This window comes from Zonotrichia leucophrys, chromosome 8, assembly GCF_028769735.1.
Source record: "Zonotrichia leucophrys gambelii isolate GWCS_2022_RI chromosome 8, RI_Zleu_2.0, whole genome shotgun sequence".
NCBI classification, from domain to species: domain Eukaryota; kingdom Metazoa; phylum Chordata; class Aves; order Passeriformes; family Passerellidae; genus Zonotrichia; species Zonotrichia leucophrys.
This window is the reverse complement of record NC_088178.1, coordinates 7,433,988-7,456,920: the sequence shown is the minus strand read 5'-3', so window position 1 is coordinate 7,456,920 and position 22,933 is coordinate 7,433,988. Positions and strand designations below refer to the sequence as shown.

The window sequence follows — 22,933 nt, the reverse complement described above, 5'->3', positions numbered from 1 at the left end:
TCCTCATCCTCACCACAGCTAAGCTTCACCATCCCAACCACGTGGATCAGGAGGCCATGGCATTCCCAGGTCTCCTTCTGTGTACTGGAGAGAGGATCAGAGATGATTTTTGGACATTACTCTTTCTTCCCACCTCTCCATTGTTAATTTTCTGTCTTTCCTCAGGGAAAACCTGCTTTCTTTGCTCCCACCTCAGAGGTGTTGCTCCCCAGGAGGTTCAGTCCCTCTGTGTGTTTTGGAGGCTGATTGCCATCACTGGGCTTGGAGCTAAGGAACACAGGGGACATCTGGAAGGAGGAGAGGCTGCTGTCTGGGATAACTTGTGTGTTGGGGTGGGGAGGGAAGGGAGGCTGACAAACAGAATGTGGAGGGCAGCCCAGCAAGTGGCTGACACACCCTGGGTGTCTCAGGGCACTCACAGGTGTCACTGCCAGGGCAGCTCAGTGACGTGGTGGTGACATGGCTGAAGGCCTCCCTGGAGCAGAGTCCCCCACACACTCACCACCTTCTCTGCTTTGGCATTTCCATATCTCCTCATCCTATGGGATACCTACTCAACCACCTGGAGATACCAGAGCTGGCACTGAGGGACTCAGCTGCCAAATTTAGAACAGTTCCCAAAGAAATCTCTCCATGCGGAGGGAAATCCCTGACAAGGAAACATTCTTCTGGCCTTTGGGTGAGTCACATCACTTCTATCTTTCTGGGAAGGGCTGTGCCTTCCTGAGAAGTTGTGAACTACTGCTCCTAATATCCTGTCTGCTGCAAGGACCCTGTGGGTTTCCTTGTTTGTCCAAAGTGGCTTGCTGTTCCAAGGATGCCAGCAGCACCCAGCAGGTCACCAAATTTAGCACAAAGTCCCACCTTGGGTGTTTGCCTGAGAACTCCTTGTGACCCTTTATGGACTTTTAAGGGACAAAATAGAAGAATTTTCACATTTTTCCTTGAAAGACTCTGGAGGACTCTCAGCCACAGCAGAAGGACTGTACCCAAAGTGATCCAAGGTTACAGGGAGCAAAGGGAGAGGAGAAGGTGAGGGCCAGACCTTCCTGGTGGCTGTGACCCTTCCCAGGAGCTGTTCAGAGTCCTTGTGCCCTAGGGATGATCTGCAGGACATGGCCCTGCTCCAGCAATCCTCCTCTCCACAAGACTCCAGTAACTGCTCTGCATTACCTGTCCTGCTTTCACTGTGAGCATCTCCTCTAGGATCCATCCCTGGCATCAGGGGGAGTACCACAGGAGCCTGGCTTGTCCCAAGGAATGTGCAAAGCAGCCATGGCTGGCTTGGGAGGGGGAGGTTATCATGCATTTAATGAGCTCCTCAAGGAGAGGCAGAGAGTAGGAATGGCAGGGGAAGATGGATGGGGCAGAAATGGAGATCTGGAAGGTAGAGGATGGGGATGGACACGGCCAGGTTTGGGGCAAATTCTCACCAGAGGCTTTGTTTGGCTCACCACCTGCTTCTTTCTACCCTATAATTTCTTGGCCCCATAAAAGGCAGATCCCTTTCTAGGTTCTGTGGGATAGAATAGAACATCACCCCAACTTCACTATCTTAGGGAGTGGCTTCAGTTCTTGCAGCTAGGGGAAGGTGAGATGTGACATTCTCTCCATAATGCTTCAGCAGCAGGGCTCACCAAGGCCTCTGCTGCCTTTTAGAAATGCCCTCTCCACAATTTTCAGGGGCAGGAGGAGGGTTTTGTAAGCTGGGTCGTCTCATGGCTGGCCTGAGGAGGTTTCCCCTGCTGTGGGGCACTGAGCTGGTTGTGTTACAACTGTCTGCTGCCAGCCAGGGTTTGGTTGGTCACTGGGCTGAGAGGCCCAAAGGGCTCACACTAAAGTTACTTAATAAAAAAAAAAATCCACCCAGATTTTTTGAGCTTAGGTTGTGTAAGATGATGCAGAATAGGCAGCCCCTGCCCTGAGCATGCTGGGAAGATGGACTGAGGGGACCATTTCCCAGGGACATGCTGGGAGCACATGGAGCACGTCGCTCCCTGAGCAGCCCCGCTCCCTCCCCATGCACACAGGGCAGGGCAGTGCCCCAGAGCAAGAGACCAAACCATTCCCTGGACAGGGCTGCACAACAGAGTGTTGGTGCTGGGGGTGAGACGCAGACACGGGCAGGAGGCCATGGGATGGGGGACAGATGGAGACACTGAGAGAGAGAGAGAGAGGGGTGATGCAGAGCTGCAGGCAGGCGGGACACGGGGCTGTCTCGCTGCAAGGGCTCGGGCTCTTAGCCAGAGGCGTTGATGTACAGCTGGCTCTTGAGGATGTAGTCAATGACAGGCTGGCAGAGGTAATCCACAACGTGTCCATCCCCGTGCTGCAGGGCCAGTCTGGGCGTGTGGGGAGAGAGAAAGGTGTCAGAGCCCACTTGGGTGGGTCAGGTGTCCCTGCAAATAGAGAGGCTGGCTGGGGACACCCTGCTCTGTGATGGGAGTAGCTTCACTCACCTGCTTTTGGTGGAGCTGACAACTGACATGGGGTGGTTTGAGTCATCCTTCACCACCAGGATGTTGTTCTGCAGGGGAAACAGGAAAAGAGGAGTGAAGGGATGGCTTGAAAGCAGATAACTGCTGCTCCAGCCTCCTCACCCTGCTGTGTGGTGACCCATTGCTCATCCCATCCACCAGCCGAGAGCACCTGACCCTGAGATGCTTTGTGTCCCATGACACAAGTGTCTCCCTGGGTGAAGAGAGACTGAGAGTCCTCTCTCAGCCCTCCCTGGGCACACGTGCACCCCCTGACTCACTTTGTACTTGCGGAGGATGGAGGAGTGGTTCATGATCCGCTCGGGGTCTGCTCCGTCCCGCGGCACAACCACGATCCCAAACTCGCCGACAATCACCTCCATCTGCCAGCAACACAAAGTGTGGAGAGCTTCAGAGCCACCCCATGCAAAACCTCCCACTGCCTGCCAACCCCACCCTGCCCTGAGAAAGCTGGACCATGATCTGGAGGGAGATGGGGAGTGACTTTGAGGCTATGTCACCGGCCTTGGCAGAAACATGGAGTTGTGCAGACAAGCGGTCGGCAGTAGACCAAATAAAAGGCACAAGGTTAAATTCTACTAGTAGACATTGAGGTGAGGCTTTGAGGAGAACTTGTGGCAGAAGGAGGTGGCAGCAGAAGAGGTTGCCCAAGGTGAATGTGGTCTCTGCCTGGCTTGGAAGGGTTCATGAGCAGGATGGATGTATTGGTCCTGACAGAGGTCTGGGAGGATTGCTTTTCCAAGCTTGTTTGGCCAAATTTGCTGCTGCATGAGGAGCACTCATAGTGCTTACACCTCTCTCAGATGAGACAAATCAGGCTCATCCAAAAGAGCTTTGGGTCAGCAAATTCAGGCAGCAGGACTCTATGAGGAGGTGCTGCTGCAGAAAACATCTTCTGCCTGTGCTTTGATGTCATATCTGCATCCTTTGTGCTGGGCTCAGGGCTTGGCTCAGCTCATTTCAGTTTTTCCAGCCCTTCAAATGAGATACCTGCTGCTCAAATGCTTTAAAAAGTTAAGGATTGAAGATGTGGTAAACTGATTTTTGAAGGCTGAGAAGTTCAAGGAGGGAGGTTTGTGTTGAGTACCTGATTTCAGGGAGGAGCTGGGGGAGCCCTCCCAGCCAGCATGGCTCCAACCAGGAGCAGCAGGTGGGGCAGCAGCCCAGGGCTGGTGTTCTCCCATGAAAACACAGCTTCTTCCAGCAAGGAACAACAGTGAAACATGTTGATTTGACTCTAAATATGTTTAATTCCTAACATCTGAACCACTCCTGTAAATACCTTATTTCCTACCTGCACACCTCACTCTGCTGGGATTGGCAGATACTGGCTCCTTCCAAGGGAAAAGGAGTGGGAGCACAGCCTTTGGAAGTGCCTTGGGATGGGCTTACCCTCCACCCCAGGTGGCATCCTCTGCATTAACAGGGTGCAGGGCTTGGGGCCATGGAAGCCCTGCGGAAATGTGTAGGGGAGATGACAGTCAGGGTCGGGATGGAGGAGGCAGTGGAGATGGTGGGCACAGCTCCGGTCATCCCAAGGGACCTGGTGGCTCCCAGGAGCCCTGGCTGTGGGAAGCAGAGGAGGAGGAGCATGGAGGGGTGCCTGGCAGTGGTGACTCACGTCTGCCTCGTTCCAGAGACCAGGGATGCAGAAGGACTCCAGCAGGTCGCTGCCACAGAGCAGCAAGATGCGCAGCTCTGGAAAAGAGAGGAGAGAAGCCCAGAGGTGGGAGCACAGGGGGCTGAAGGAACCCCCTCCCCCACACCCACCTTTGAGGGCTGGCTTTGCAGCTCAGCGAGAAAATTGTGCTGTGGGAACTTTTCTGCTCTGACAGGCCCATAAAGATTAATTTATTTGCACAACTGCCAGACAAAAGCCATAACCCCCCAACCGCCCCACCCAAGAGGGATGAGAAAAGGTGGCTGCATGGGAAAATGCCTCCCTATTTGGCATTCCCAAGTGGCCAAAGCCTTTAGACTCTACATGGTGCCAGTGCTAGGATGGCTGTAGTCCCAGGCTGAGCCTGAAAAGGGTCACAAAACCACCAGTAAAGTCCCCATGCAGAGCTCTGGGTGATGTCTGGTGGGGCTAAAACCCTAAGACCCTTTAGAGCAAGGGGCACCGTGGCTGGTGAGGCAGCCAAAATCTCTCCTGCTGCTGTGTGAGGCTCTGCAGGGCTGCAGGCAGTGTGGGTATGGGGTGACACCACCGTGGAGGCCGAGTTTGATGGCACTTGAGGGGACTGTCAGGACAGGGTGCCATGGCAGCTCTGTGCCAGTGCTGGGAGCTGTGTCCCCAGCACTCCCTTATCTCAGGCTGCTGTCTGTCATGGGACTAGGCTCAGCCCAGTTGGAGCTATTTCTGTGGCATTCCTGAGCCCCAGTAGCTGGCACCGAGGTGGGATGATGCTGTGTATGCCAGAGCTGCCATGCAGATGCCCCCAAGCCATGCAGTGCTCACCCAGGAGTGGGAGCAAGGTGGGGCGGGGCTGTGTACTTACCAATCTCCTCATATCTCATCACTGTCCCCAGGTTGGCATTCTCATCTGAGAAAGGGCAGCAAAAGAGAGGTGCTGGTACCCAGCCTGGAAGAGGGCTTGGGAGGAAGGGTGGGGAGGGGGTCTCTAGAGGAACGCTGGACCTTCCCTCTACATACCCACAAAGGTGAAGCGCTCCATGGGCGGGCGAACGCAGCAAATCCGGCTCAGGCTTTCTCCCACCTTCCCCAAGATCTTTGCTAAAGGGGAAGAAGGAAAATTAATGGAAGGGAGGCTGTGCCATTAACCCTTCCACGTGCTTCAGCCACCCTGGTTCTGCAAAATGCTCCTGTGCCTGTGTGTGCAACAACTCCCAGCATCTCCCAATGCCTCCTCTCATGGTCTTAACTCCCAGGAGTGCTCCACTGTGCCTTGAAGGGACCAGCTAGGCAGCTAAAATCATGAAGAAAATCATAATATGTCAATTTTAATGGGCTTTAAGTAGTGTTCCCTCTTCTCAGCTCAGGTGCACATCCCTCTGACTTGTAGGGATTCCCACTACATCATCTCTCCTGCCAGTTCATCCCTTGGTACCAGGTAGCCTTTCCTTTTGTGGGTCTCACTGCCTAGACATCCTCCAGCTGAAGTCCCAGGAGATTTCACAGCCATTTTAAGCTGTTCTTGGCTTCTGCCCTTGCTGTGCTGGATGCTGACTCCTGCATCACAGCCCTGCCCCACCCTGGACTTGCTGCACCAAGACTGACAAGACACCTGTCCAAAATTAAGGTGATGGAGCACTGTTCAAATATTTGGCAGCCCAGGCTGGGAGGTGGGGGTAAGCAGCCACCCCCGTGTGCCCTGTGGCACCCCACCCACCTGCAGTGGGCTTGCTGGAGACGCTGTTGTTGTTCTGGTAGATGTTCTGCGAGGACTCGTTCTGGGGCTGCCCGATCACAGGGGTGATGGAGGGCGTGTTGACATTGGACAGGATGCAGCCAGTCACTCTCTGCAGTCAGGGAAGGATGTAGTTGGAACAGTGTCTTCACCCCAGCAGCCTCACAAAACCTTTCTGACCCTGCAACAAGCCTCTCACCCCTGGTTCAAGGTTACCTTTGGTGACAGGCACATCCCAGCTCACTTTAGGGTACCAAAAGTACCCTAAAGTCCCATCTGACCTCTCCAAATGGGCCTGGGGCTATCAGGACCCTGTGGATAGCCTGTGACTTGTGTTTAGGGTGGTATCAAGTTTTTTGTGTGGGTTAGCAAGGAGCATGCATGTTCTCTTTTGCTCCACCCATCCCTGCATGGAAAGGAAGGTATCACCAGCAACTCCCTGGCTTCAGCACCACAATGCCTGGATGCACTGTACATCCTGCTGGGCTGTCTAATGCCACTCCTGTGCCTCCTGTCTGGGCTGTCTGCGAGCTTGTACAATGCTCTTTCATCCATTCCTGTCTTTGGTTTTCTTCCTATATCTGAGTGTACCAGCAGCTCTGCTACCCCTGCCACCCAAGGGCAGGCACTTTCCTCCTTGGCTTTCAGCACTGCCTGCACTTTTTCTCCTGGGGCTGTGTTCCCTGGAGACTTCCCAGATGCTGAATTTTCCTGTCAGGTCTCTCTGTGAGGTTCATACAGCAGTTCTGGCTCAGCTGGTGAGCAGGGAGGCGCCTCCACCCCTCCCTCCCTCCCTCAGGGAGGGGGAAGCAGGGCATCACTGATGATGTGCCCACCCCTGCTTTGAGTCTGCCTTAAGCCCTGCTGCCCTCCTGGTGCTGCTGGGTCCCGGATGGCTGCTGGCTCCAGCTGGAGGGCTCTATTTCCTTCTGCATCAGGGCCCAGACCTCAGAGCAGCCATGACAAGGTCTCACCCCTTCCAGGTCAGAATCTCACTGTGTTCTTGCAAGCCTTCTCACTGTCAGTCTCTGATGTGCTTCTTCTCACTGTCAATCTCTGATGTGTTTTGGCTGTTGATGGCCCTGAGCTGGGGAAGGGCACCCCCACCCCTGCACTGTCCCCATGCCCTTTCCCTGGTGCACCCATGGCTGCCTCACCTTCATCAGGTCGCGGTGGTGCTCCAGCACGCTGCAGGTGGTCTGCCAGGTGTCCTGGTAGCACTCCCAAGGGTCCACCCTGCCAGAAGCACAGCAAGGCAACAGTGCTGCTCATGGCCACTGCCTGGACCTCCTGCCCATGCCCCCTCCTCCCCACTGGGCTGGCCAGCAGTGCCATGGGCAGCCATCCTCGATCCCTCAGCCCTGGCATGGACCATGTCCTTCCTCCAGCCCTTCTGCACAGCGATCTGGAGAGCTGAACGTGTGCCTGGTCATCTTTCCATGCTTGGTACCCAACTAACCAGCTTTTTTTGGGCTTTGATGTGACTATGTGCGTCATAACCCTCTTTCTGAGGGCAGCCCAAGATGCTTCTGGTATCACTTCAACCACCAGATGCCTCATGGCAGTGCTGGGAAGGTGAAAGTCTGCAGGCTGGTGCTACGAGTGAGCTGAGTGACATTGGGTATCACCCAGACACCTCAGGCTCAGTGAGGGCTTGAATGACTCCCCAAATCCTGAAGGGTGGTGTGACCCTCCTTGTCTGTTCTCTGCTGGACTGGGAGGGGAAAGTCTCTGATGTTTGGGCTGGGGGGAAATTCATCCTGGAGCTGTGCCAGCTGGTGGTATCTCCACTGTGCATGCAGGACTTTGTGCCCAGGGTGCAGGGAAGGGGCATGGTGGGTGTGGTGGGTGCCATGGCAGTGCCAGCTGTGCCACCCACCTGATCCAGTCGGAGGACTGCACGGCCAGCTGGCACATGGTCAGGCGGTGCCGGCTGGAGACCAGCCCCTGCGTGAGAAGGGAAGGAAGAACTCTCATGAAGCCTTGTGCTCTGGCCAGCCTGGCCTTGCAAACCCTTCTGGGGTAGAACATCAGGCTCACTCGTGTGGGACGGGCCAGAAGGATTCCTTTTTGCCCACAGAAGTTTATTTAAGCTCCTGTTTGCTGGAGGGGAGGAGTCTCTGTGGGGCTCAGCCCTGGCTACGTGCTTGGGTGGTGAGATTTGCTCAGCAGCACCACTCCCGGACCTGGGGGAGCCAGGGGCCAGCCTGAGGAGGTGATTTCTTAATGAAATTCCTCCAGCTTTCCAGGAGACAGGTGAGCTCACCACTCCTAATTTGACAAATGCTCCTAAAGGTCACTCATAATTGCATAATTTTGATATCCCCTCCTCCCCCCCCCAAAAAAACCCTAACCCTAACAATTTGCTTTGAAACAATTAAAACTAAAAAAACCCCACCAACCCCCACCTAAGGCATCACCATCACTCTGTTTTGGATGGACTGTTTCTCTTTGCTGCCTAGTACTTTGGCTCATTTTAGGGTCTCACTGCAGTTTCTATCTAAACAATGAGAGGTTTCATCCTCTCCCTTCTCTCTGAGACTTTCCCAAGGTCAGGAGCTGCCCCAGGCAGAAGAGGGCCATGAAGGACCGTGGGCCAGGCAGTGCTGCCCAGTGCTCAGCCCTAATTTTGGAGGCAGAGAGGAGATGGGGACAGCTCACCGTTTTCCCATAGGAGTCGTGCACAGGCGAGACGATGCCGCCGATGACGATGAAGCGTCCGGTCTTGTGCAGGTAATCCCGGGCTCGCTCTGGAGGGGGCACAAGGAGAAGGATGGAGGGGATTTTAGCAGGACCCACTGAGCCCTGCACCACCGTGGCAGCCACCAGCCATGGCCCAGCCAGTCCCTCACAGCTGAACAGCTGCTCCATCCCTCCCTGGCCTGTGTCAGCCCCATGTGCCACCCATGTCCCAGCTGTGCTAAGAGATGTTCAGTTTCAGGCTGGTATTTACCTAAAGGTGACATTTGAGGATAAAAGTGCTGGTGACAAATTGCCAAACCCACCTGGTCTGCTACATATCTACCCCAGCTATTGAGACAGTACCAAGGAAAAAGAAGATAAAGAAGGTAAGAGCAAAAAGGCAGATAAGATTGATGAGCCATTAGACAGATAATTTTTTTCTTCAAGACCTATAAAATATTTTGGATTTGCAAATAAAAGGAGCATTTCTGGAATGGAGGTGGTGATTTCAGGATCTATCAGCCATCCCAAGATGTGACCCCACATCCTTCAGGCACTGAATTCAGCATCTGGCACTGCCTTAGGGGATGGTGAGAGGTCCTTCCTGAAGGGTGGGTGTTCCCAGGGGGGCAGTGGTTGCTACATCCCTGGCAACCAAGCATCCAAGGCCAGGTTGGATGGGGCTTGAAGCAACCTGGGTTAGTGGAACACATCCCTGCCCATGGCAGGGGCTGGAATGGGATGAGTTTAAGGTCCCTTTCAACCCAAACCATTCCAGGATTCTAAGTCACTTGGGCAATTTTTTTTCATCCAAATTTTGAAATTTCTGCTAGGGAATTTTATTCAGTTACTGTCAGTTAAAAGTAAATTAAGGAAATATAATTGCCATGAACCTTTTTTTCCCCCTCGAGGGCATTGAGCAGCCTCAGGCCTCTGTGACAGCCTGTGGGAAATTTGCCAGCCTTAATATAGCCTCTTCCTCAGACTCACCTGAAATCCTCACTCTGGCTGCCTTCCCAGCTCTTGTGCTTTGGACACACCAGCCTCCAGAGAGGGAAAAGTGGGCTTAAATCATTTGATTGGTGCAGGGAGTAAAATGTGATGCACCAAAATTATCCTTCATGCCCTCAAAATCCCATGAGAGCACATGCAGCAAAACACAGTATGCTTGGGTTTGGTTTTTTTGCACAGGTAGGGAGAAGCAAAGATTGATGGATCAGCATTTACCTTTTTTATCATAATGCAAATGAAAATGCAAATTAAATGAAAAAGGAAATTCCCTAACAAAAAAGATGCCGTTGAGTTTTAAATGAACACATTCTTTCATCATTTCCTGATTTGCCCTGACTTGATTTTCCTTGCCAAAGGAAGATTAAAAACACTGATCTGTCCCTCTTATGTCCCCTTTATGAAGTTCATCTTTCAGAGGAGGTGAACTCTTTGCATGTAAACTCTGCTTCAAGCTCTCAAGGGTGGCTGATGGTATTAATTTGCCTTGAGTTCTTGGTGGCAAAAGCCAAAGGTTTTCCCTGGTTTACCAATATCTCAGTCTGTATTTAAACAGCGTGGCACCCTCTCCACGTCTTCAGGCAACATGACCCATGCTGCTGGCATGTTATCTCAGCTCCAGATTCTAGCTCACACCACACATGCACCACCACCTTCTGCCTCAACAGAACATTTCTTCTGCAGAAAACAGGCACTGGCACAGGATGCCCAGAGAAGTTTTGGATTCCTCATCCTTGGAAGTGTCCAAGGCCAGGTAAGCAGGGGTTTGGAGCAATTTGCTCTAGTGAAAGGTGTCATTGAGGGGTTGCTGATGGCCTTGCAGCGCTCAGGGAGGGCTCTGTTTCTAGCAGGAGAGGGATGCTGCTGCTCTGTACTGCCATCAAAACTGCTCATTTGGATTTTAACCTGCACAATCTGTAAAAATGAGACTGCTTTCTAAGTTGGGATCAATTTCCAAGAGCTTGTTGTCTACCTCAGACATCACATATAATTTCAATATACAGGGGAAGTATTTGGGTAAATGAGGGCTAAGAAGCAGCAGTACAGTGTCTGGAATGGGAACACCTGCCTTCTGGTTCTCTCTTGCCCATAACTTTCCAGTCCTCTTGTCCTCTGTCACAGCTCCCCATCCCTTCCCCAGCCCACTTCTTGCCTGTTGAATACCTGTGATGTCCAGAGATTACACCAGACCACAGAAACCCCCTCCAGTATTTTCATTTTCAGTGAGCACTTTACATCCTGCCCTATCAATGCAAGGATGTCAGCCTGTAAATGCAGAGCCCATTCCTTGTCTGGAGTGAATTGCCTGCAATGCTCCAGGCAGCCTCCATGGCTTTCAGACATTGTTGACATAAATAAACCCGGGGTGGTGGCTCTGCCAAGACATGCATTAGCCCCTGGCAGGCTCCTTGTGGCATGGGAGGCTTTCAGCCATGGCTCTGTGCCTGGCAGCTGCTGGATGGCCACAGCCTGGCTGTGCTGGGCAGGGAGGGGACAGGGGTTACACTTGCACCCATCCCAGCACTGGGGACCCTTTCCTGCTTTCCCAGCCCATCTTTTCTCGCCTGCCCTGCACTTCAGGTATTTTCATCTCTGCTGCTTTCCTGAGAGACAGTGATAGGGAAACACCAATCAGAGGATGTGCTCCAGGGCTACAAAACTGAAAAGTGTTGGCTTTTTGGTTTGAATGAAAAAATAGCATTCCACTTGCCCAATAGGAAATCAGTCCTTATTTAAGAGATGTGACTTTTTGGAGGTTCTCACTGTGTATATTTAATCACAGTGTTTGAGTTCCTCTGGCAGTGCTCCATCATCTAAACTGACATTACTGAAATCAAATATTCCTCATGTTCAATTTTTCAAGGTGTAATTTCAGATTGTATTTGCTTTGCCTTTGTACCTGGTTCATCTGCACCCCTAAGCCTTCCTTTTTTCTATTTTGTTTTTTCCTCACAGAGTAAAGCCACAGGCCAGCTCTGATTTATGCCCTTCCCCCCAGAGGGGATTGAAGCTGCAGCTTGCTCACACTGTGCCAGCTCTCTGAAAACACACACAAGGTAGCAGGGAGGCAAGAAAGCTCTGCACAGCCTTCATTGCACGGCCCTGAGAGTTGGGACACAGAAGTTGCACAGCCACAGGTGATGGAAGAGGCAAAACCATCTCCCAAGTGTCTCATTTTTATTTTCAGCAATTTGGCCTCTGACAACCTTGGGCAGGAGGTGGGACATGGCCATTAAAATCCCTTCTTCTGCAGGAGAGAGTGACCCAGATATGCCAGCACACTTTGTTTTATTCTCAGCTAGCAGCACTTGCAGGACCTAAATGGTGCTTCCAGAGCTCAGTGTGGGCAAGGAGCCAGTAGTTACTCTCAGTCTAATTGAATGATGTGTATGTATATAGATATATATAGAGATATTTTTTAAAAAAGCCCTCCCTGAATGCCAAATCAGGGATGTATTCATCAGAGGTGTCCTCCTCCCAGAGCCCAGCTCTCCTGCGTACCCCAGAGCCTTGTTCTGGGTCCCAAGCAGTGTCCTCACCCACTGTCAGATGTTGGTTAGTGCTGGGAACACTATTGGCATCTCCCTTCCCTGGGTTCCCAGAAGAAACATTTCTACCAGAGCCAGCCCTGGCTGCTCTTCAGGAGAGGTCCCTCCTTTGGGAAGAAGCAGGAGACTGATTCTTCACCGTGGAGTTGGCCCTTCCCAAGGCAAGCCTGGGGAGATCCTCGTGTCCCACTGACCCAAATAACCTGTCCTGCCTCGTGCTCAGTGCCTCCTAGACAATTTCAGTCATATCCTCAGGAGATTTCTAGCTGGTAGAAAAATCCCATTAAGCCCCCTAATGATTTTTTAAAATATTTTAATCTCTCAGCTAATTGCTCTGTTACACTTTCCCCCACCCCATCAGTCCATAGCTGTACCCAGGCACTGTGGAAATAACAAATATGGGAAGGGCTTTGTAGGCACACACTGTGTGGTGACTGTGAGTGGGCTGGCCCAGCCTCATCCCCAGTGGGTGCAGCTGTGAGCAGCAGGTGAGCAGCACTGACAGCAACGAGCCATGGAGTGCCCAGGGGCACTGAGCAGCCACCAAAGGGAACAGAGGGCACACAGGGGCAGGGCACCAACAGGAGGGGATAAAAGGCTGGGCTGGAGAACAAGAAGGTTGAAGACTTCTCAAGTGGTAAGATTTTACTCTACATGGGTTGAAGCTTTCTGATATTGTATGGTGATACTCTGTGTACCATGGGTGTCTCCCCTGTGGCATGTGCTGTGGCAGGGCTTCATGTGCTGCTGTACATCAGGTTTATCAGCTTTCCATAAGCACAAAAAAAGCACTGGCCACCAAATGCCTCAAGATTTGCGGTGGAAGAGGAGGCTGTGAAAGGCCCTGAGAGGTGATGCTGCAGGACCTGACCCTGCCAGCCCACCCAGGTCCCCACCAGTGTCCAGCTCAGAGCCACACAAGTGATGACTAATGAGACTCATGCTATCACCATCTGTTGATCACTCCTGGCTTCAAGCAGAAAGGTACAACTAGGTGTTTAAAACCAACTAACTAAAAATAATAAAAGTAGGAGACTGAGTCACAGTAAGCTGAGCTAGAAATAGCAGAGCATTTCCTGGAGCCCCAGCTAGATGGGGCCTGGGCAGGGGACCTGGCTGATCCCAGAGAATATGGGCTTCCTCTCTGAACCTATAAAGGGACAACCTCTTTGATATAATTGAAATTGAAAGTGAAGACATCCTATTTTTCCCTCTTTTATTAGAAGTGAAGTATTGCAAGAGTCAATGTGCCTGAGAAGTTACACAGGAGTCCAGGAAGAAGAGCTCTCAGGCCCTAGAACTTGAGAAGGAGCATCTGAGGAAAAGCATGGCAGAACAACCCAGGCCAAGATGCTTTTCCCTCCTGTAGCTGCTGCTGTGGAGTGGGAGGGAGCAGGCCATCAGGTGAGCAACATAAGTACAAGGAGCTGCTTGTTGAGTTGAAGCGCCACCAGCTCCTCCAGGCAGGGACTGATCCTGCTTTTCTGTGATCAGCACAGTGCTGCCACTCTCTCCACTTGTACAGAGAAGCAATGTAACTTATTGCTTGGAGATTCCACTCTGGTATGGCAGGGAGTGCAGGAACGTTCTCAACACTCTGCTGGATCTCACCTCCACAAGGTGTTCAACACCTGGGTATCTCAGAGGTCTTGGGGCTAAAGAGATAAGGGAAAGCATCTAATGGTAACTCTTACCAGATAGTTGGATGGGGCTTGGAGCAACCTGGTCTAGGGAATGATGTTGTAACAAAATGATCTTTAAGGTCTCTTCCAAACCATTCAGTGATTCTAAAATTGGATGAAGAAGAGGACTTCACCTAAAGAAGGTTTTTTGAGCTGTCTTCTGCAGGACAGCACTGAAACAACTTGCTTAGAAGCCCTTGGAGAAGGATTAAGCATCTCTAGGTAAGATGATTTTTTCTGTGTGTGGTATTGAAGTGGAAAGTGAAAGGTCATGTGCATTTCCCTGTCTGGTGCATCACCTGTTACCCCACCCAGCAAAAGGGTAGCAGCAAAAGGCAAGATTTTCACTATTCTGCCATGGTTTTATATGTCAGTTTAGTCAAAATGTGGATAGAACATCCAAAATAGGACAGGCACCTTAATGAACATCCCTGGAGAAGTCCCAGTCCCCATCTCACTCAGGGAAATTGGTGTCACACAGTGCCTTTAAAAAAATGAAAGGGAACTAAAACCCCAACAGATTTTCACACTTGTTTTCCAGTGCCCTAATTTCCCTGAGGAAGCACTCTGTTTGTTTTCATTTCCAAGCTGTTGTAGCACATCAAAGGCAGAGCTTTTTACGTCCTGGCGTGTGTGGTGCTGCTTCTTTGGGCTGACACGTGGCAGGATCACAATCCTACCAGGAGCAGAGGATTTATGGTTCCCAATTCCCCATGTAGCAGGGATGAGGAGCCTTTGTCCAGCAGCTCTTGGGCTGCCTCCACATGGAGCTGACCCCTGTGTGTCTGACCCAGGGCTTGCCTTTGCTGGCAGGGTGTCTGAGGATGCTGACCTTGTGTGGGATCTGTGTGGGCTGAACCAGGACTGTGCAGGCAGGAAACATCCCAGCTACAGAGGGGCAGAAAGGCTGGGGGATGCTGGTCAGGGGGTGGGGTGACAGAGCCATGGTCGGATTTCAGGCTCAAGGTGACACCAGAGGGATGTCGCATTCCCGTTACTGCAGCTGTGTGGCAGTGAAACCCTGTCTCTTTGCAGACCCATTCCCAAGACCCCATTTTCCCCAAAAAGAAACATCAGCCATGTCTGTGCACAAATCAAAGGTGCCAGAAGCATAGTTACATGTTTAAGCATCCCCAACCCAGCTTGTCCTGGGAAAAGTGGATTTTCTGCTTTCCCTTGCCAATGAACCACAGAGAAACGTCATCTCCTCAGGGAAGGCTTAAGCTCAATTAGGGGCTGTCGGGTTTTCAGTGAAAATAGAAACCTTTGTGTAGCAGGGGGACTGTGCAAGTTCTTCCTTGCCTGGCTCGGAGATGGGTTCTCCACCCATCCCATGGGGGCTGCCTGTGCCTCCTATTCCAGCCCTGAAACAGACTGATCTCAGTTAATCTTCTCCTGGGGCAAGCCCTACAGTGGCTTTTGAACATGTGTATTTCTGAAGAATCTAGGCTTTTCTGTTCCCAAATATTGATTTAGCAAATTTCTGCTGTTATGATCAAGATACATCCAGTGGCTCAGGCTTACTGAAGAAAACTAGTTGATGCTGAAAAGAGGGAGGGGGAAAAAGTGTTTTTGAGCCAGGTTGCCTTTTCTAGCAACAATAGTGTTTCAGTGGAATGAGAACTTGTGCCTTGAGTACTATTGGCTGTCACCACACAGAGCATCTGAAAATCTCTCGCTGCTTGTCTGGGCACTGGTGGCACCATGGAAGTGCTTGGACTGAGGGGTTATAAATACCAGAGAGGGCATGCTCATGTCAAAATCCAGAGGTGCCCTGGCTTTGTCTCTTATCTTGTGCTGATTTTTCAGTCCTCAGAGGTTGTTTGGTCTTCCCAGAGCTGCTCTGGGCTCCCTGGTCCCAGGTGGAGGTTGAGGTTAGGGCTAGGATTAAGGGTGGAGGTATACTTGTGCTACACTTCAACACAGGTGAACTTCCTTGGCTCAGAGGGCCCCTTGCAGCCCCCCAGCCTTGCTGCCAGAAGGGATTTTGGGAGCCAAAGCGTTCAGAGGTGAGGATGCCTATTTTGGGCCAGTTGCCACTCAGCTGCAGGCAGATCAGCACAGTCATGACCCACTCTTACCCTGGCCCCCTTCCCTGGGGTGCCTGCCCCACAGCAGCCTGGCAGCAGGAGGATGTGGCTCCCCACTGCACCACTCACGCAGTTAAATGAGCTGCCCAAGGTTACATGAGAGATGTGGGCTGCTGGTGTTTAGCATGCAGCTAATTGATACCTTGGCACTGCACAGGCTGATGTTAAAAAGCATCAGAGAAGGCAGTGCAGGAGGTGAGAGCATCACAGCGAGTGCAAATGGTTTCTAAATAGAAGCAGAGCCCCTATTTCCCTCTTGAATGAGGTTGTAGAACTGAATTTCTCACTGCCAGGTTTGTTTATAGTCGGTGGAATAAAAGAAGGTATGTGGCACATTTTGGGAGGTGGCATTATCATGGAGCCAATGTGATGTCTCAGAGACTGTAATAAATACTGCTAAATATTTAATAGCTTATAAATGTTTAAAAGAACCCCTGAATAGTTATTGATGGAGTTTAGTCTCATGCTCAGGAAAACTCCTCACTCTGGGTTATGAAGAGGAGATGCTTGAGAGGCAGGAAGCTGATGACAAAGGCTGTGAAAAATGAGTCTGTATGGGGTGCAGTGATGGGAATGTGACATCAGCTGATATAAAACGGTCCCCAGAAGAGCCATGGGTGCTGCTCTGCCCTCCCAGCACAGCAGTTTGAGTGTGTTTGGGGTCAGTGCTGGGTGTGGAGGTGTGCTGTGACCCAGCCCCTGGCACCAGGGCAGGGCTGGCAGTGTCGCTGAGCCAGGGACACTTGGGCTGGGCACAGCTCCCCTTCCCAGAACCCCCGTACTGAGGGGAGGGTTGGGCTGCTCGCTGAGATTGCAGCGTCTCGGGTGTCAGTGGGAGCTCCCCTGCTCGCTTACAGAGGGATGAGCGGGGATGCAGCAGCTCCCCATGTCTGACACATCACCCCGGCTGCTCTAAGGGAGATCTGCCCTGCTCAAGCCATCCCCACTGCTCTCCGCCGCTGCTGCTGAGCTCCAAAGCTGCTCAGCCAGCCTCTCCCTGTCCGTCTGTCCGTCCTCCGGAGCCGCACGGCACCTCCCCTCCATCCATCGATCCCTCCTGCTCATTGCTCGTTCCCGTTTCAGCCCTCCTGGAGCCACGAGGCAGTCTCACAGGGCCCCACTTCTTACTCGTGCTGCAGACAGCGAAGTCTCTCTCAAGCTCCTGAGAAGCTTTTGTTAGATGGAGAGGGAAGGAATTTTGCTCCTGGACATTTGCAGATGTATTGTTATTGAAGCAAAGGGGAAAGGGTGAAGCTGTCACACTGCTCAGGCATTTCTCCCAGCTCTGTCCCAGGCAGTGACGCTCTCATTAAACTGCTCTGCAGTCCAGTCATCTCAATCAAGTAAGAAAAAATGATGCTTGAAATTCAGGACATTAAGACAATACATCATTAACAAAAGCCTCAGCTCCTGCCTCTTCATCCCTCGTAACTTAGGGAACTCCATCCTTTCATCTAAAATCTCTTGCTCTGGGATGCAGCAGCCCTCAGTGCACAAGGATTGCAGAGCACAATCAAAGAGCAGCCTGCTGAGATTTTTAATTGCTCAGGTTTTCTTAAGAACCAAGCAAGAGGGTTTCATGTTTGATAGCAGAGTCCTCTTTCATTGTTTTCCACCAGAAATGTTTTTTACCCAGCTGTTGGTTGGGATATTAACTCTCTTGAAAAACAGATGCATGTAGGACCTAAGGAAAATTTAGGAAAGAGTAGTGGGGATTTGCTGGCTTTCAGGATTCAGGCTGTTTACTGGCAGTGTTTTTCTGTGCAAGTCCAGGTCCTGGCCACTGCTTGAAATGAGGCAGGTGGGGAAACTCCATGGTCAAACACATTTAAAATATCTGAGGTACCAAAACTCCCTGTCATGAATGACATCTCACAAATCTCTTCCTCCTAAAGAAGCTGATCTGGAGCAACCCATCACCCCACAAATCCACATGCAGGAGGTGAGGCAGTATGGATGCAGGCAGATGATACAGATTTGATTAGAATCCTCTATTTGCCATCAAGTGCTTCATAGCACCCAAAACCTAGCTGTTAAAAAGCCAAGTACCTGTGACTAAGTCAGATAATGCCCCATTTTTTGGTAGGGTTACCCAACCTGCTGCCTCTGAGACCAGCTCTGAACATCCCTATGGACCCCAAACTCCACCTTGCTGAACTCTGTGGGCACTGTGCATCCAGAAGGGAGGGAGGAAGGCTGAAATCTCCCTCTGCAAGAGCAGGGAGGCCCCAGTGAAGCCCTGCTGCTTGCAGGCTGATAAGCAGAGGAGGAAAGGGGAATCGAGGGGTCATCCAGTCCCTGGAGATGAAGCTGTTCTTACAGCTGGGCAGAAATAAAACTGTGGTTGATGAGCAAGACTTTGTGAGTGAAGCCAGAAGTTTGTACATGAAAAGAATGGATTGTGAAGAATTTCAGAACTTTAAAAAAAAAAAAAAAGTCCAAAGTGCCAAAATAGGGAGTGTGGGCAATTCCAGAGGGGACTTTTCTGCTACAATTGAAGAAAAATGAATTAAAGAAAATAGAGGGGAAAAAAATCAGTATCAAAACACAGCTTTTGTGTTGCTTGACCAGATACCATTTCACTCCACCAAAATCCTCATTTCAGTTTGAAGAAATCACCAGAACAATCCTCCAATTTTCACATATCCATCGGATGGTGAAAGCCCTTCCTACTGCAGAACCTACAAAGAAACTACTCTCAGCACCTTCCTTCCAAATCCAGCTATTTTCTGGCTCTGTCTCCAAATCTGAAACACCATGACAGAGAACCTGGAGCCTCTGACCTTGTCTGGTGCTGCCTTTAATCCCAGCTTTTTACCCAAGACCATCTTCAAAATGAACTATATTTTTTTGACTTGAAAAATTTTCTTTCTACTTTGCTCTGCAGAGCTGCCTTTTGGTTTTGAAGCTCTGGACACAGTTGTGTTAGGGCTCCCTGAGCTGGGACCACATGGGGAAGTGATTTAATTGTCAAAGCAAGCACGAGCTCGCTGTCTGGCAGAGTGCCAGCATGGGCTGTGCTGTGTGAGGAGAGCTGCATGGATTAGGTTTTGCTTTTGACGTTGGTGCCTTGGCTTTTGTCCTTTGGGTGGCATTGCTCGCACGGGAAGGGAGGAGGAGGCGAACTGAGAGGAGGCCAAGATGGAGAAGATGCACTTGAGCCAGCAGATGCCACTGGTGGGTGTCTGTGCCACTCAGTGTGCCCCAGTGCTTCGTGCTGAGACCCAAAATCAGTGTGGGGATGTCTCAGGGGTTCCCCTCCTGAGCTGGCTGCAGGGCAGGGGGGACAAGCAGCAGCCCATGCTCAGTGCTCCTCTGAGTGGCAGCAAGAAAGGAAAGTGAGCATCCTGGGGTTGGTGTGTGCAGGCTGAGGTGAGCAGGTGGGCTCCTTGCATCCAACAGTGGTGGGGTTTTATATGGCTTTAATGCAGGACTTTGTTCAGAATCTTTTTTTCTTCTTTGATTTGGCTCTGCTTTTTCTTCTCCATACCTCCTTAGGTTATAAATGGAGTTTCATTTTGTGTTAAAGGACACCAATGTTTGTGTCAAGCTTTGGAAACAACCTTTGCCCTCTCTGTCCTTCTGTCTTTCCTCACTACCACAGAAACATCCCAAACTTTTTCTCATAGCCACATAAAGCTGGAAAATACAACTGACATTTGTGATTCAGAACCCTCTCAAAGCACAGCTGATACCACAAATAACTCAGAGTGTTTTCAGGACTATGTGGGTGTTTGTCTCAACCCTTTGGTAGGGATGGCTGTACATGACTGTGTCTCACCTACTTTTTTGTTATATGTCATATATCTTAGGCAAAGTATTAATTTATATGTATGATATTCATTTTGTGTACACAGATACGATTCAGCCTCATTTGGGGAGCCCCAGTGACCCAGAATTTTAACTGTTGCAGTAAGTTCAGCTGCTCACAAGGTTCAGTGGTGGGATGCAGCTGCAGATTTGGGGTTGTAAGAAGAATCCCAGCTTTCTGAAATCCCAATGATGAGTCTTAAATTCATATGACTGATGGAAAGAATAACTCAATGGGAATCTTTCCCCCACTAGAAGAGACTTCCACATAATTGACTAATCCCCTATTCAGGCAAAAATCCTGTGGGAAAAGGTTGGGTTTTGGTCTGAATAAAACATGATAGAATCCACACTGAGAAAAACGATGGCTGACATAAAATGGTGCGCTTACAGTGACATACCTGAGCAAATATTGTACTTCCTTTTGGCTTAATTAGTGCCATGTGTTAAAAAGATAAATTGTCTTTCTCTATGTTAAGCAAAAAATCCTTCTATTAGGTCCTCAAAGCCCAAATATTTGTCTGAATGACAAAGGCAATATTTTTGCCCAAATTCAGCTGTTTGAAATGCATCATTTACAGGATAGAGCACTGTTTTGGTTGGACTCTATAGTGCAGAGCTAGAAGAGTAACACAGATTTTGGTTGAGATTCCCATGGCTTCACAGGATTACTCTTTTTTGGTGAAGAAGTGTTCCTCAAACAAAAATGATGATGGATTTAGAAGCTGAATTCTGTGTCCTTTCCTCATGGAAGTGTCCTTTGTCCCTATCAGGTATCTCAAGTATTGTATTCCAGGAGCTCTACAGGACACATGCATAGAAAAATTCAACATCAAACCACCCTTTTTTAGCAAAACCTGTCTTCCTGAAAGATGTCTGAGTATTTATTTACAGCCTTCATGTGACAGAGGATCCACCAGGTACCCAGGTACTTTCTCATACTACTTGATTACCCTCACTCAAACCCACACAACAGATTTGTAGTTCCAAGTGTTGTGGGATCCACTCTTGGCATCTCACCCGTACTTATTCTGCTGAGCGAAGTTGCTCACTTTCATCACATATCACATATCCCTCCCCTAAGCATAGGGCAGGGATATGTGATACCCCTCAACATATTTAAGGATGGATCTAGGCTGAGCCTCCCTAGTCTCTTGCCACAAAGCCTGGCTTCCAAAACTAATGTAATTCCTCTCACTGTTCCTCAGAGAAGGGTTTTGCTAATGCTGTACATGAAAATAATGCAACCTTTCTTCTTCTGCTTGATATTCCCCTGCTCGTATCTACAAGGGTCACATTTGCTGCTTTATTTACAGCACCACACAGAGTTTGCATTCAGTGGGTTGTGCACAATCCCCCCTCAGTCCTTGACACCACTGCTGTTTGCAGAAGACATTTGCCTTTTGTTTATCTTTGAAGTGTGTTCTTCCCCGCTGGACATATGACTTTGCCTTTGACTCTGCTGTTGAACAAGCCCTTTTCATCAAACAACCAGAGTTAGGCAGCCCAACTGACTATTTCCAGCAGGAATTGCTATTCTGCCCACTTTGGGGCCATGGCCACATTTTGCCATCAGGGATTATATATTTTCTTTCACATCTTTGATAAAAATTCTGAAGAGTCCAGAGCAAAAAGAAAATCTTACTGCAAGTCTATAAGAACATGCACTGCATACTAATATCTCACTGATCCTTATTTTCTAAAATACATTTTGTTACTTGTTGTTAGTCCACTGAATAAGGGCCACATGGATATCTTTAGTGTTGCCTAATCAAAATAAGACTAAAGAAATTTTTTCATCAGTGGTTCCTTCCATCAACCAAGTTATTGTAATTTAATTTAATAATTGTTTTTATTTTTAAATAGTTCCTCTTGATCCTTGTTGGCAATTTCTTTTTGCTTAGGGGATAGGATATATATATTTTTTAAATTTCAACCATATTGGTGCCCAGGCCTACATTTTGCTGGCACTTATGAAATGGAATAACAATGTGATTCTTTGCATCTAGAAAACCATCATTTTCAAACCTGATGTGCAACTGATTATGTTCTACAAAACCAAGGTTTTATGCAGAAATACCCCAAGCTGATTTCAAGTATTTTTATATAGTTTATATATTTAGAAACTTATACACAGCTTTTAGAAACCCCAGGGATGCTTCTGCACTAGTAGCACACGACCTCCAGTATCTGCTTCCCAGCCTTAAATCTCCAATCAGACATAAAGGATGAATCCTGTCTCTGCACTCTGGGGTGGTCTGCAGTGGACACTTCACCCTCCCAGGACTCCTCCCCGGCCAAGGGAGCCTCTGTTTGCATTGGGATTTCCGGGCATTTTGAGTGTTACCCAAACAGTATCTATGGCATGTCAGAGCGCCTTTGATGGAGACTGCCCTTCCTCTCTCCCTTCTTCCCTCCCTCTTGTCTTGCCAGGCTGTAGCAGTGATTCCAGCATCCCTATCCTCTGTATCATCACAGGGATGCTCAGTAATATCCATCATCTCACACAAACATTTCCCATTCCTTCGACCTAGCATCAATCTGATGGTTGACTACTCCAATATCTCCATTAAGTGCTTGTATTTTTGTTGACTTTTGTACCTGGCTGTGGCTGCTTGGTTCCATCTCCTCCCTGGTCAGAGGAAATGGAAGTGCTGCAGCGGCTGCAGTCTCGCAGACCCGAGGACGGAGCAGCAGCGGGCAAACAGCGCCAGGACCGACCCCGGGGGCTGCGGCCCGGGAGCGGGAGACTGTGAGTGCAGAGAGGGGACCCCGCCATGCCAGGGGGACAGCCCCACAGGGCTGGGGACAGCTGCCAGGGATGGCCAGCCGGTTCGGGAGGCCCCGGCGCTCCCCGCCCGCGGCGCCTTCAGCACCACCCTCGGCGGACAGCGCCCGGGAGCGGAGCCGCGCTCGGAACGCGCCCCGAGCCCCGCAGCGGCCGCATCCCCGCATCCGCACATCCCCGCATCCTACATCCCCACATCCACACCCGGGGGCAGCCCCCGGAGCTTCCCAGGCCTCCCCGCCCTCCCCAGCCCGCCCCGCCGCCGCGGCCACTGACCGAACATCTGGATGTGGCCCTTGGTGATGGGGTTGAAGCTGCCGCAGGCCAGTAGGATAACGTGGGTCTTGGTGGTCTCGGTCATGGTGCGGCCCTGCCCGGCCCCGCCGCGGTCTGAGGCTCGGTGCGGCTGCGGGAGGGAGGAGGGCGGGGGATGGAGCGGGGCCGGGCGGGAGCGG

The 22,933-nt window shown here is 50.5% G+C and overlaps 1 protein-coding gene across 1 annotated transcript; it reads right to left on the bottom strand.

Moving 5' to 3' along the window:
- Positions 1-1,280: 1,280 nt before the first annotated feature.
- Positions 1,281-22,933, bottom strand: NMNAT2 (nicotinamide nucleotide adenylyltransferase 2). The gene is made up of 11 exons (XM_064719873.1): positions 22,755-22,933; positions 8,531-8,619; positions 7,749-7,816; positions 7,027-7,105; positions 5,852-5,981; positions 5,155-5,235; positions 5,000-5,044; positions 4,120-4,196; positions 2,759-2,860; positions 2,460-2,527; positions 1,281-2,342 (listed from the first exon to the last, which is right to left on the bottom strand). The coding sequence occupies exons 1-11, from the start codon at positions 22,837-22,839 to the stop codon at positions 2,240-2,242; spliced, it is 927 nt and encodes a 308-aa protein (XP_064575943.1). The 5' UTR covers positions 22,840-22,933; the 3' UTR covers positions 1,281-2,239.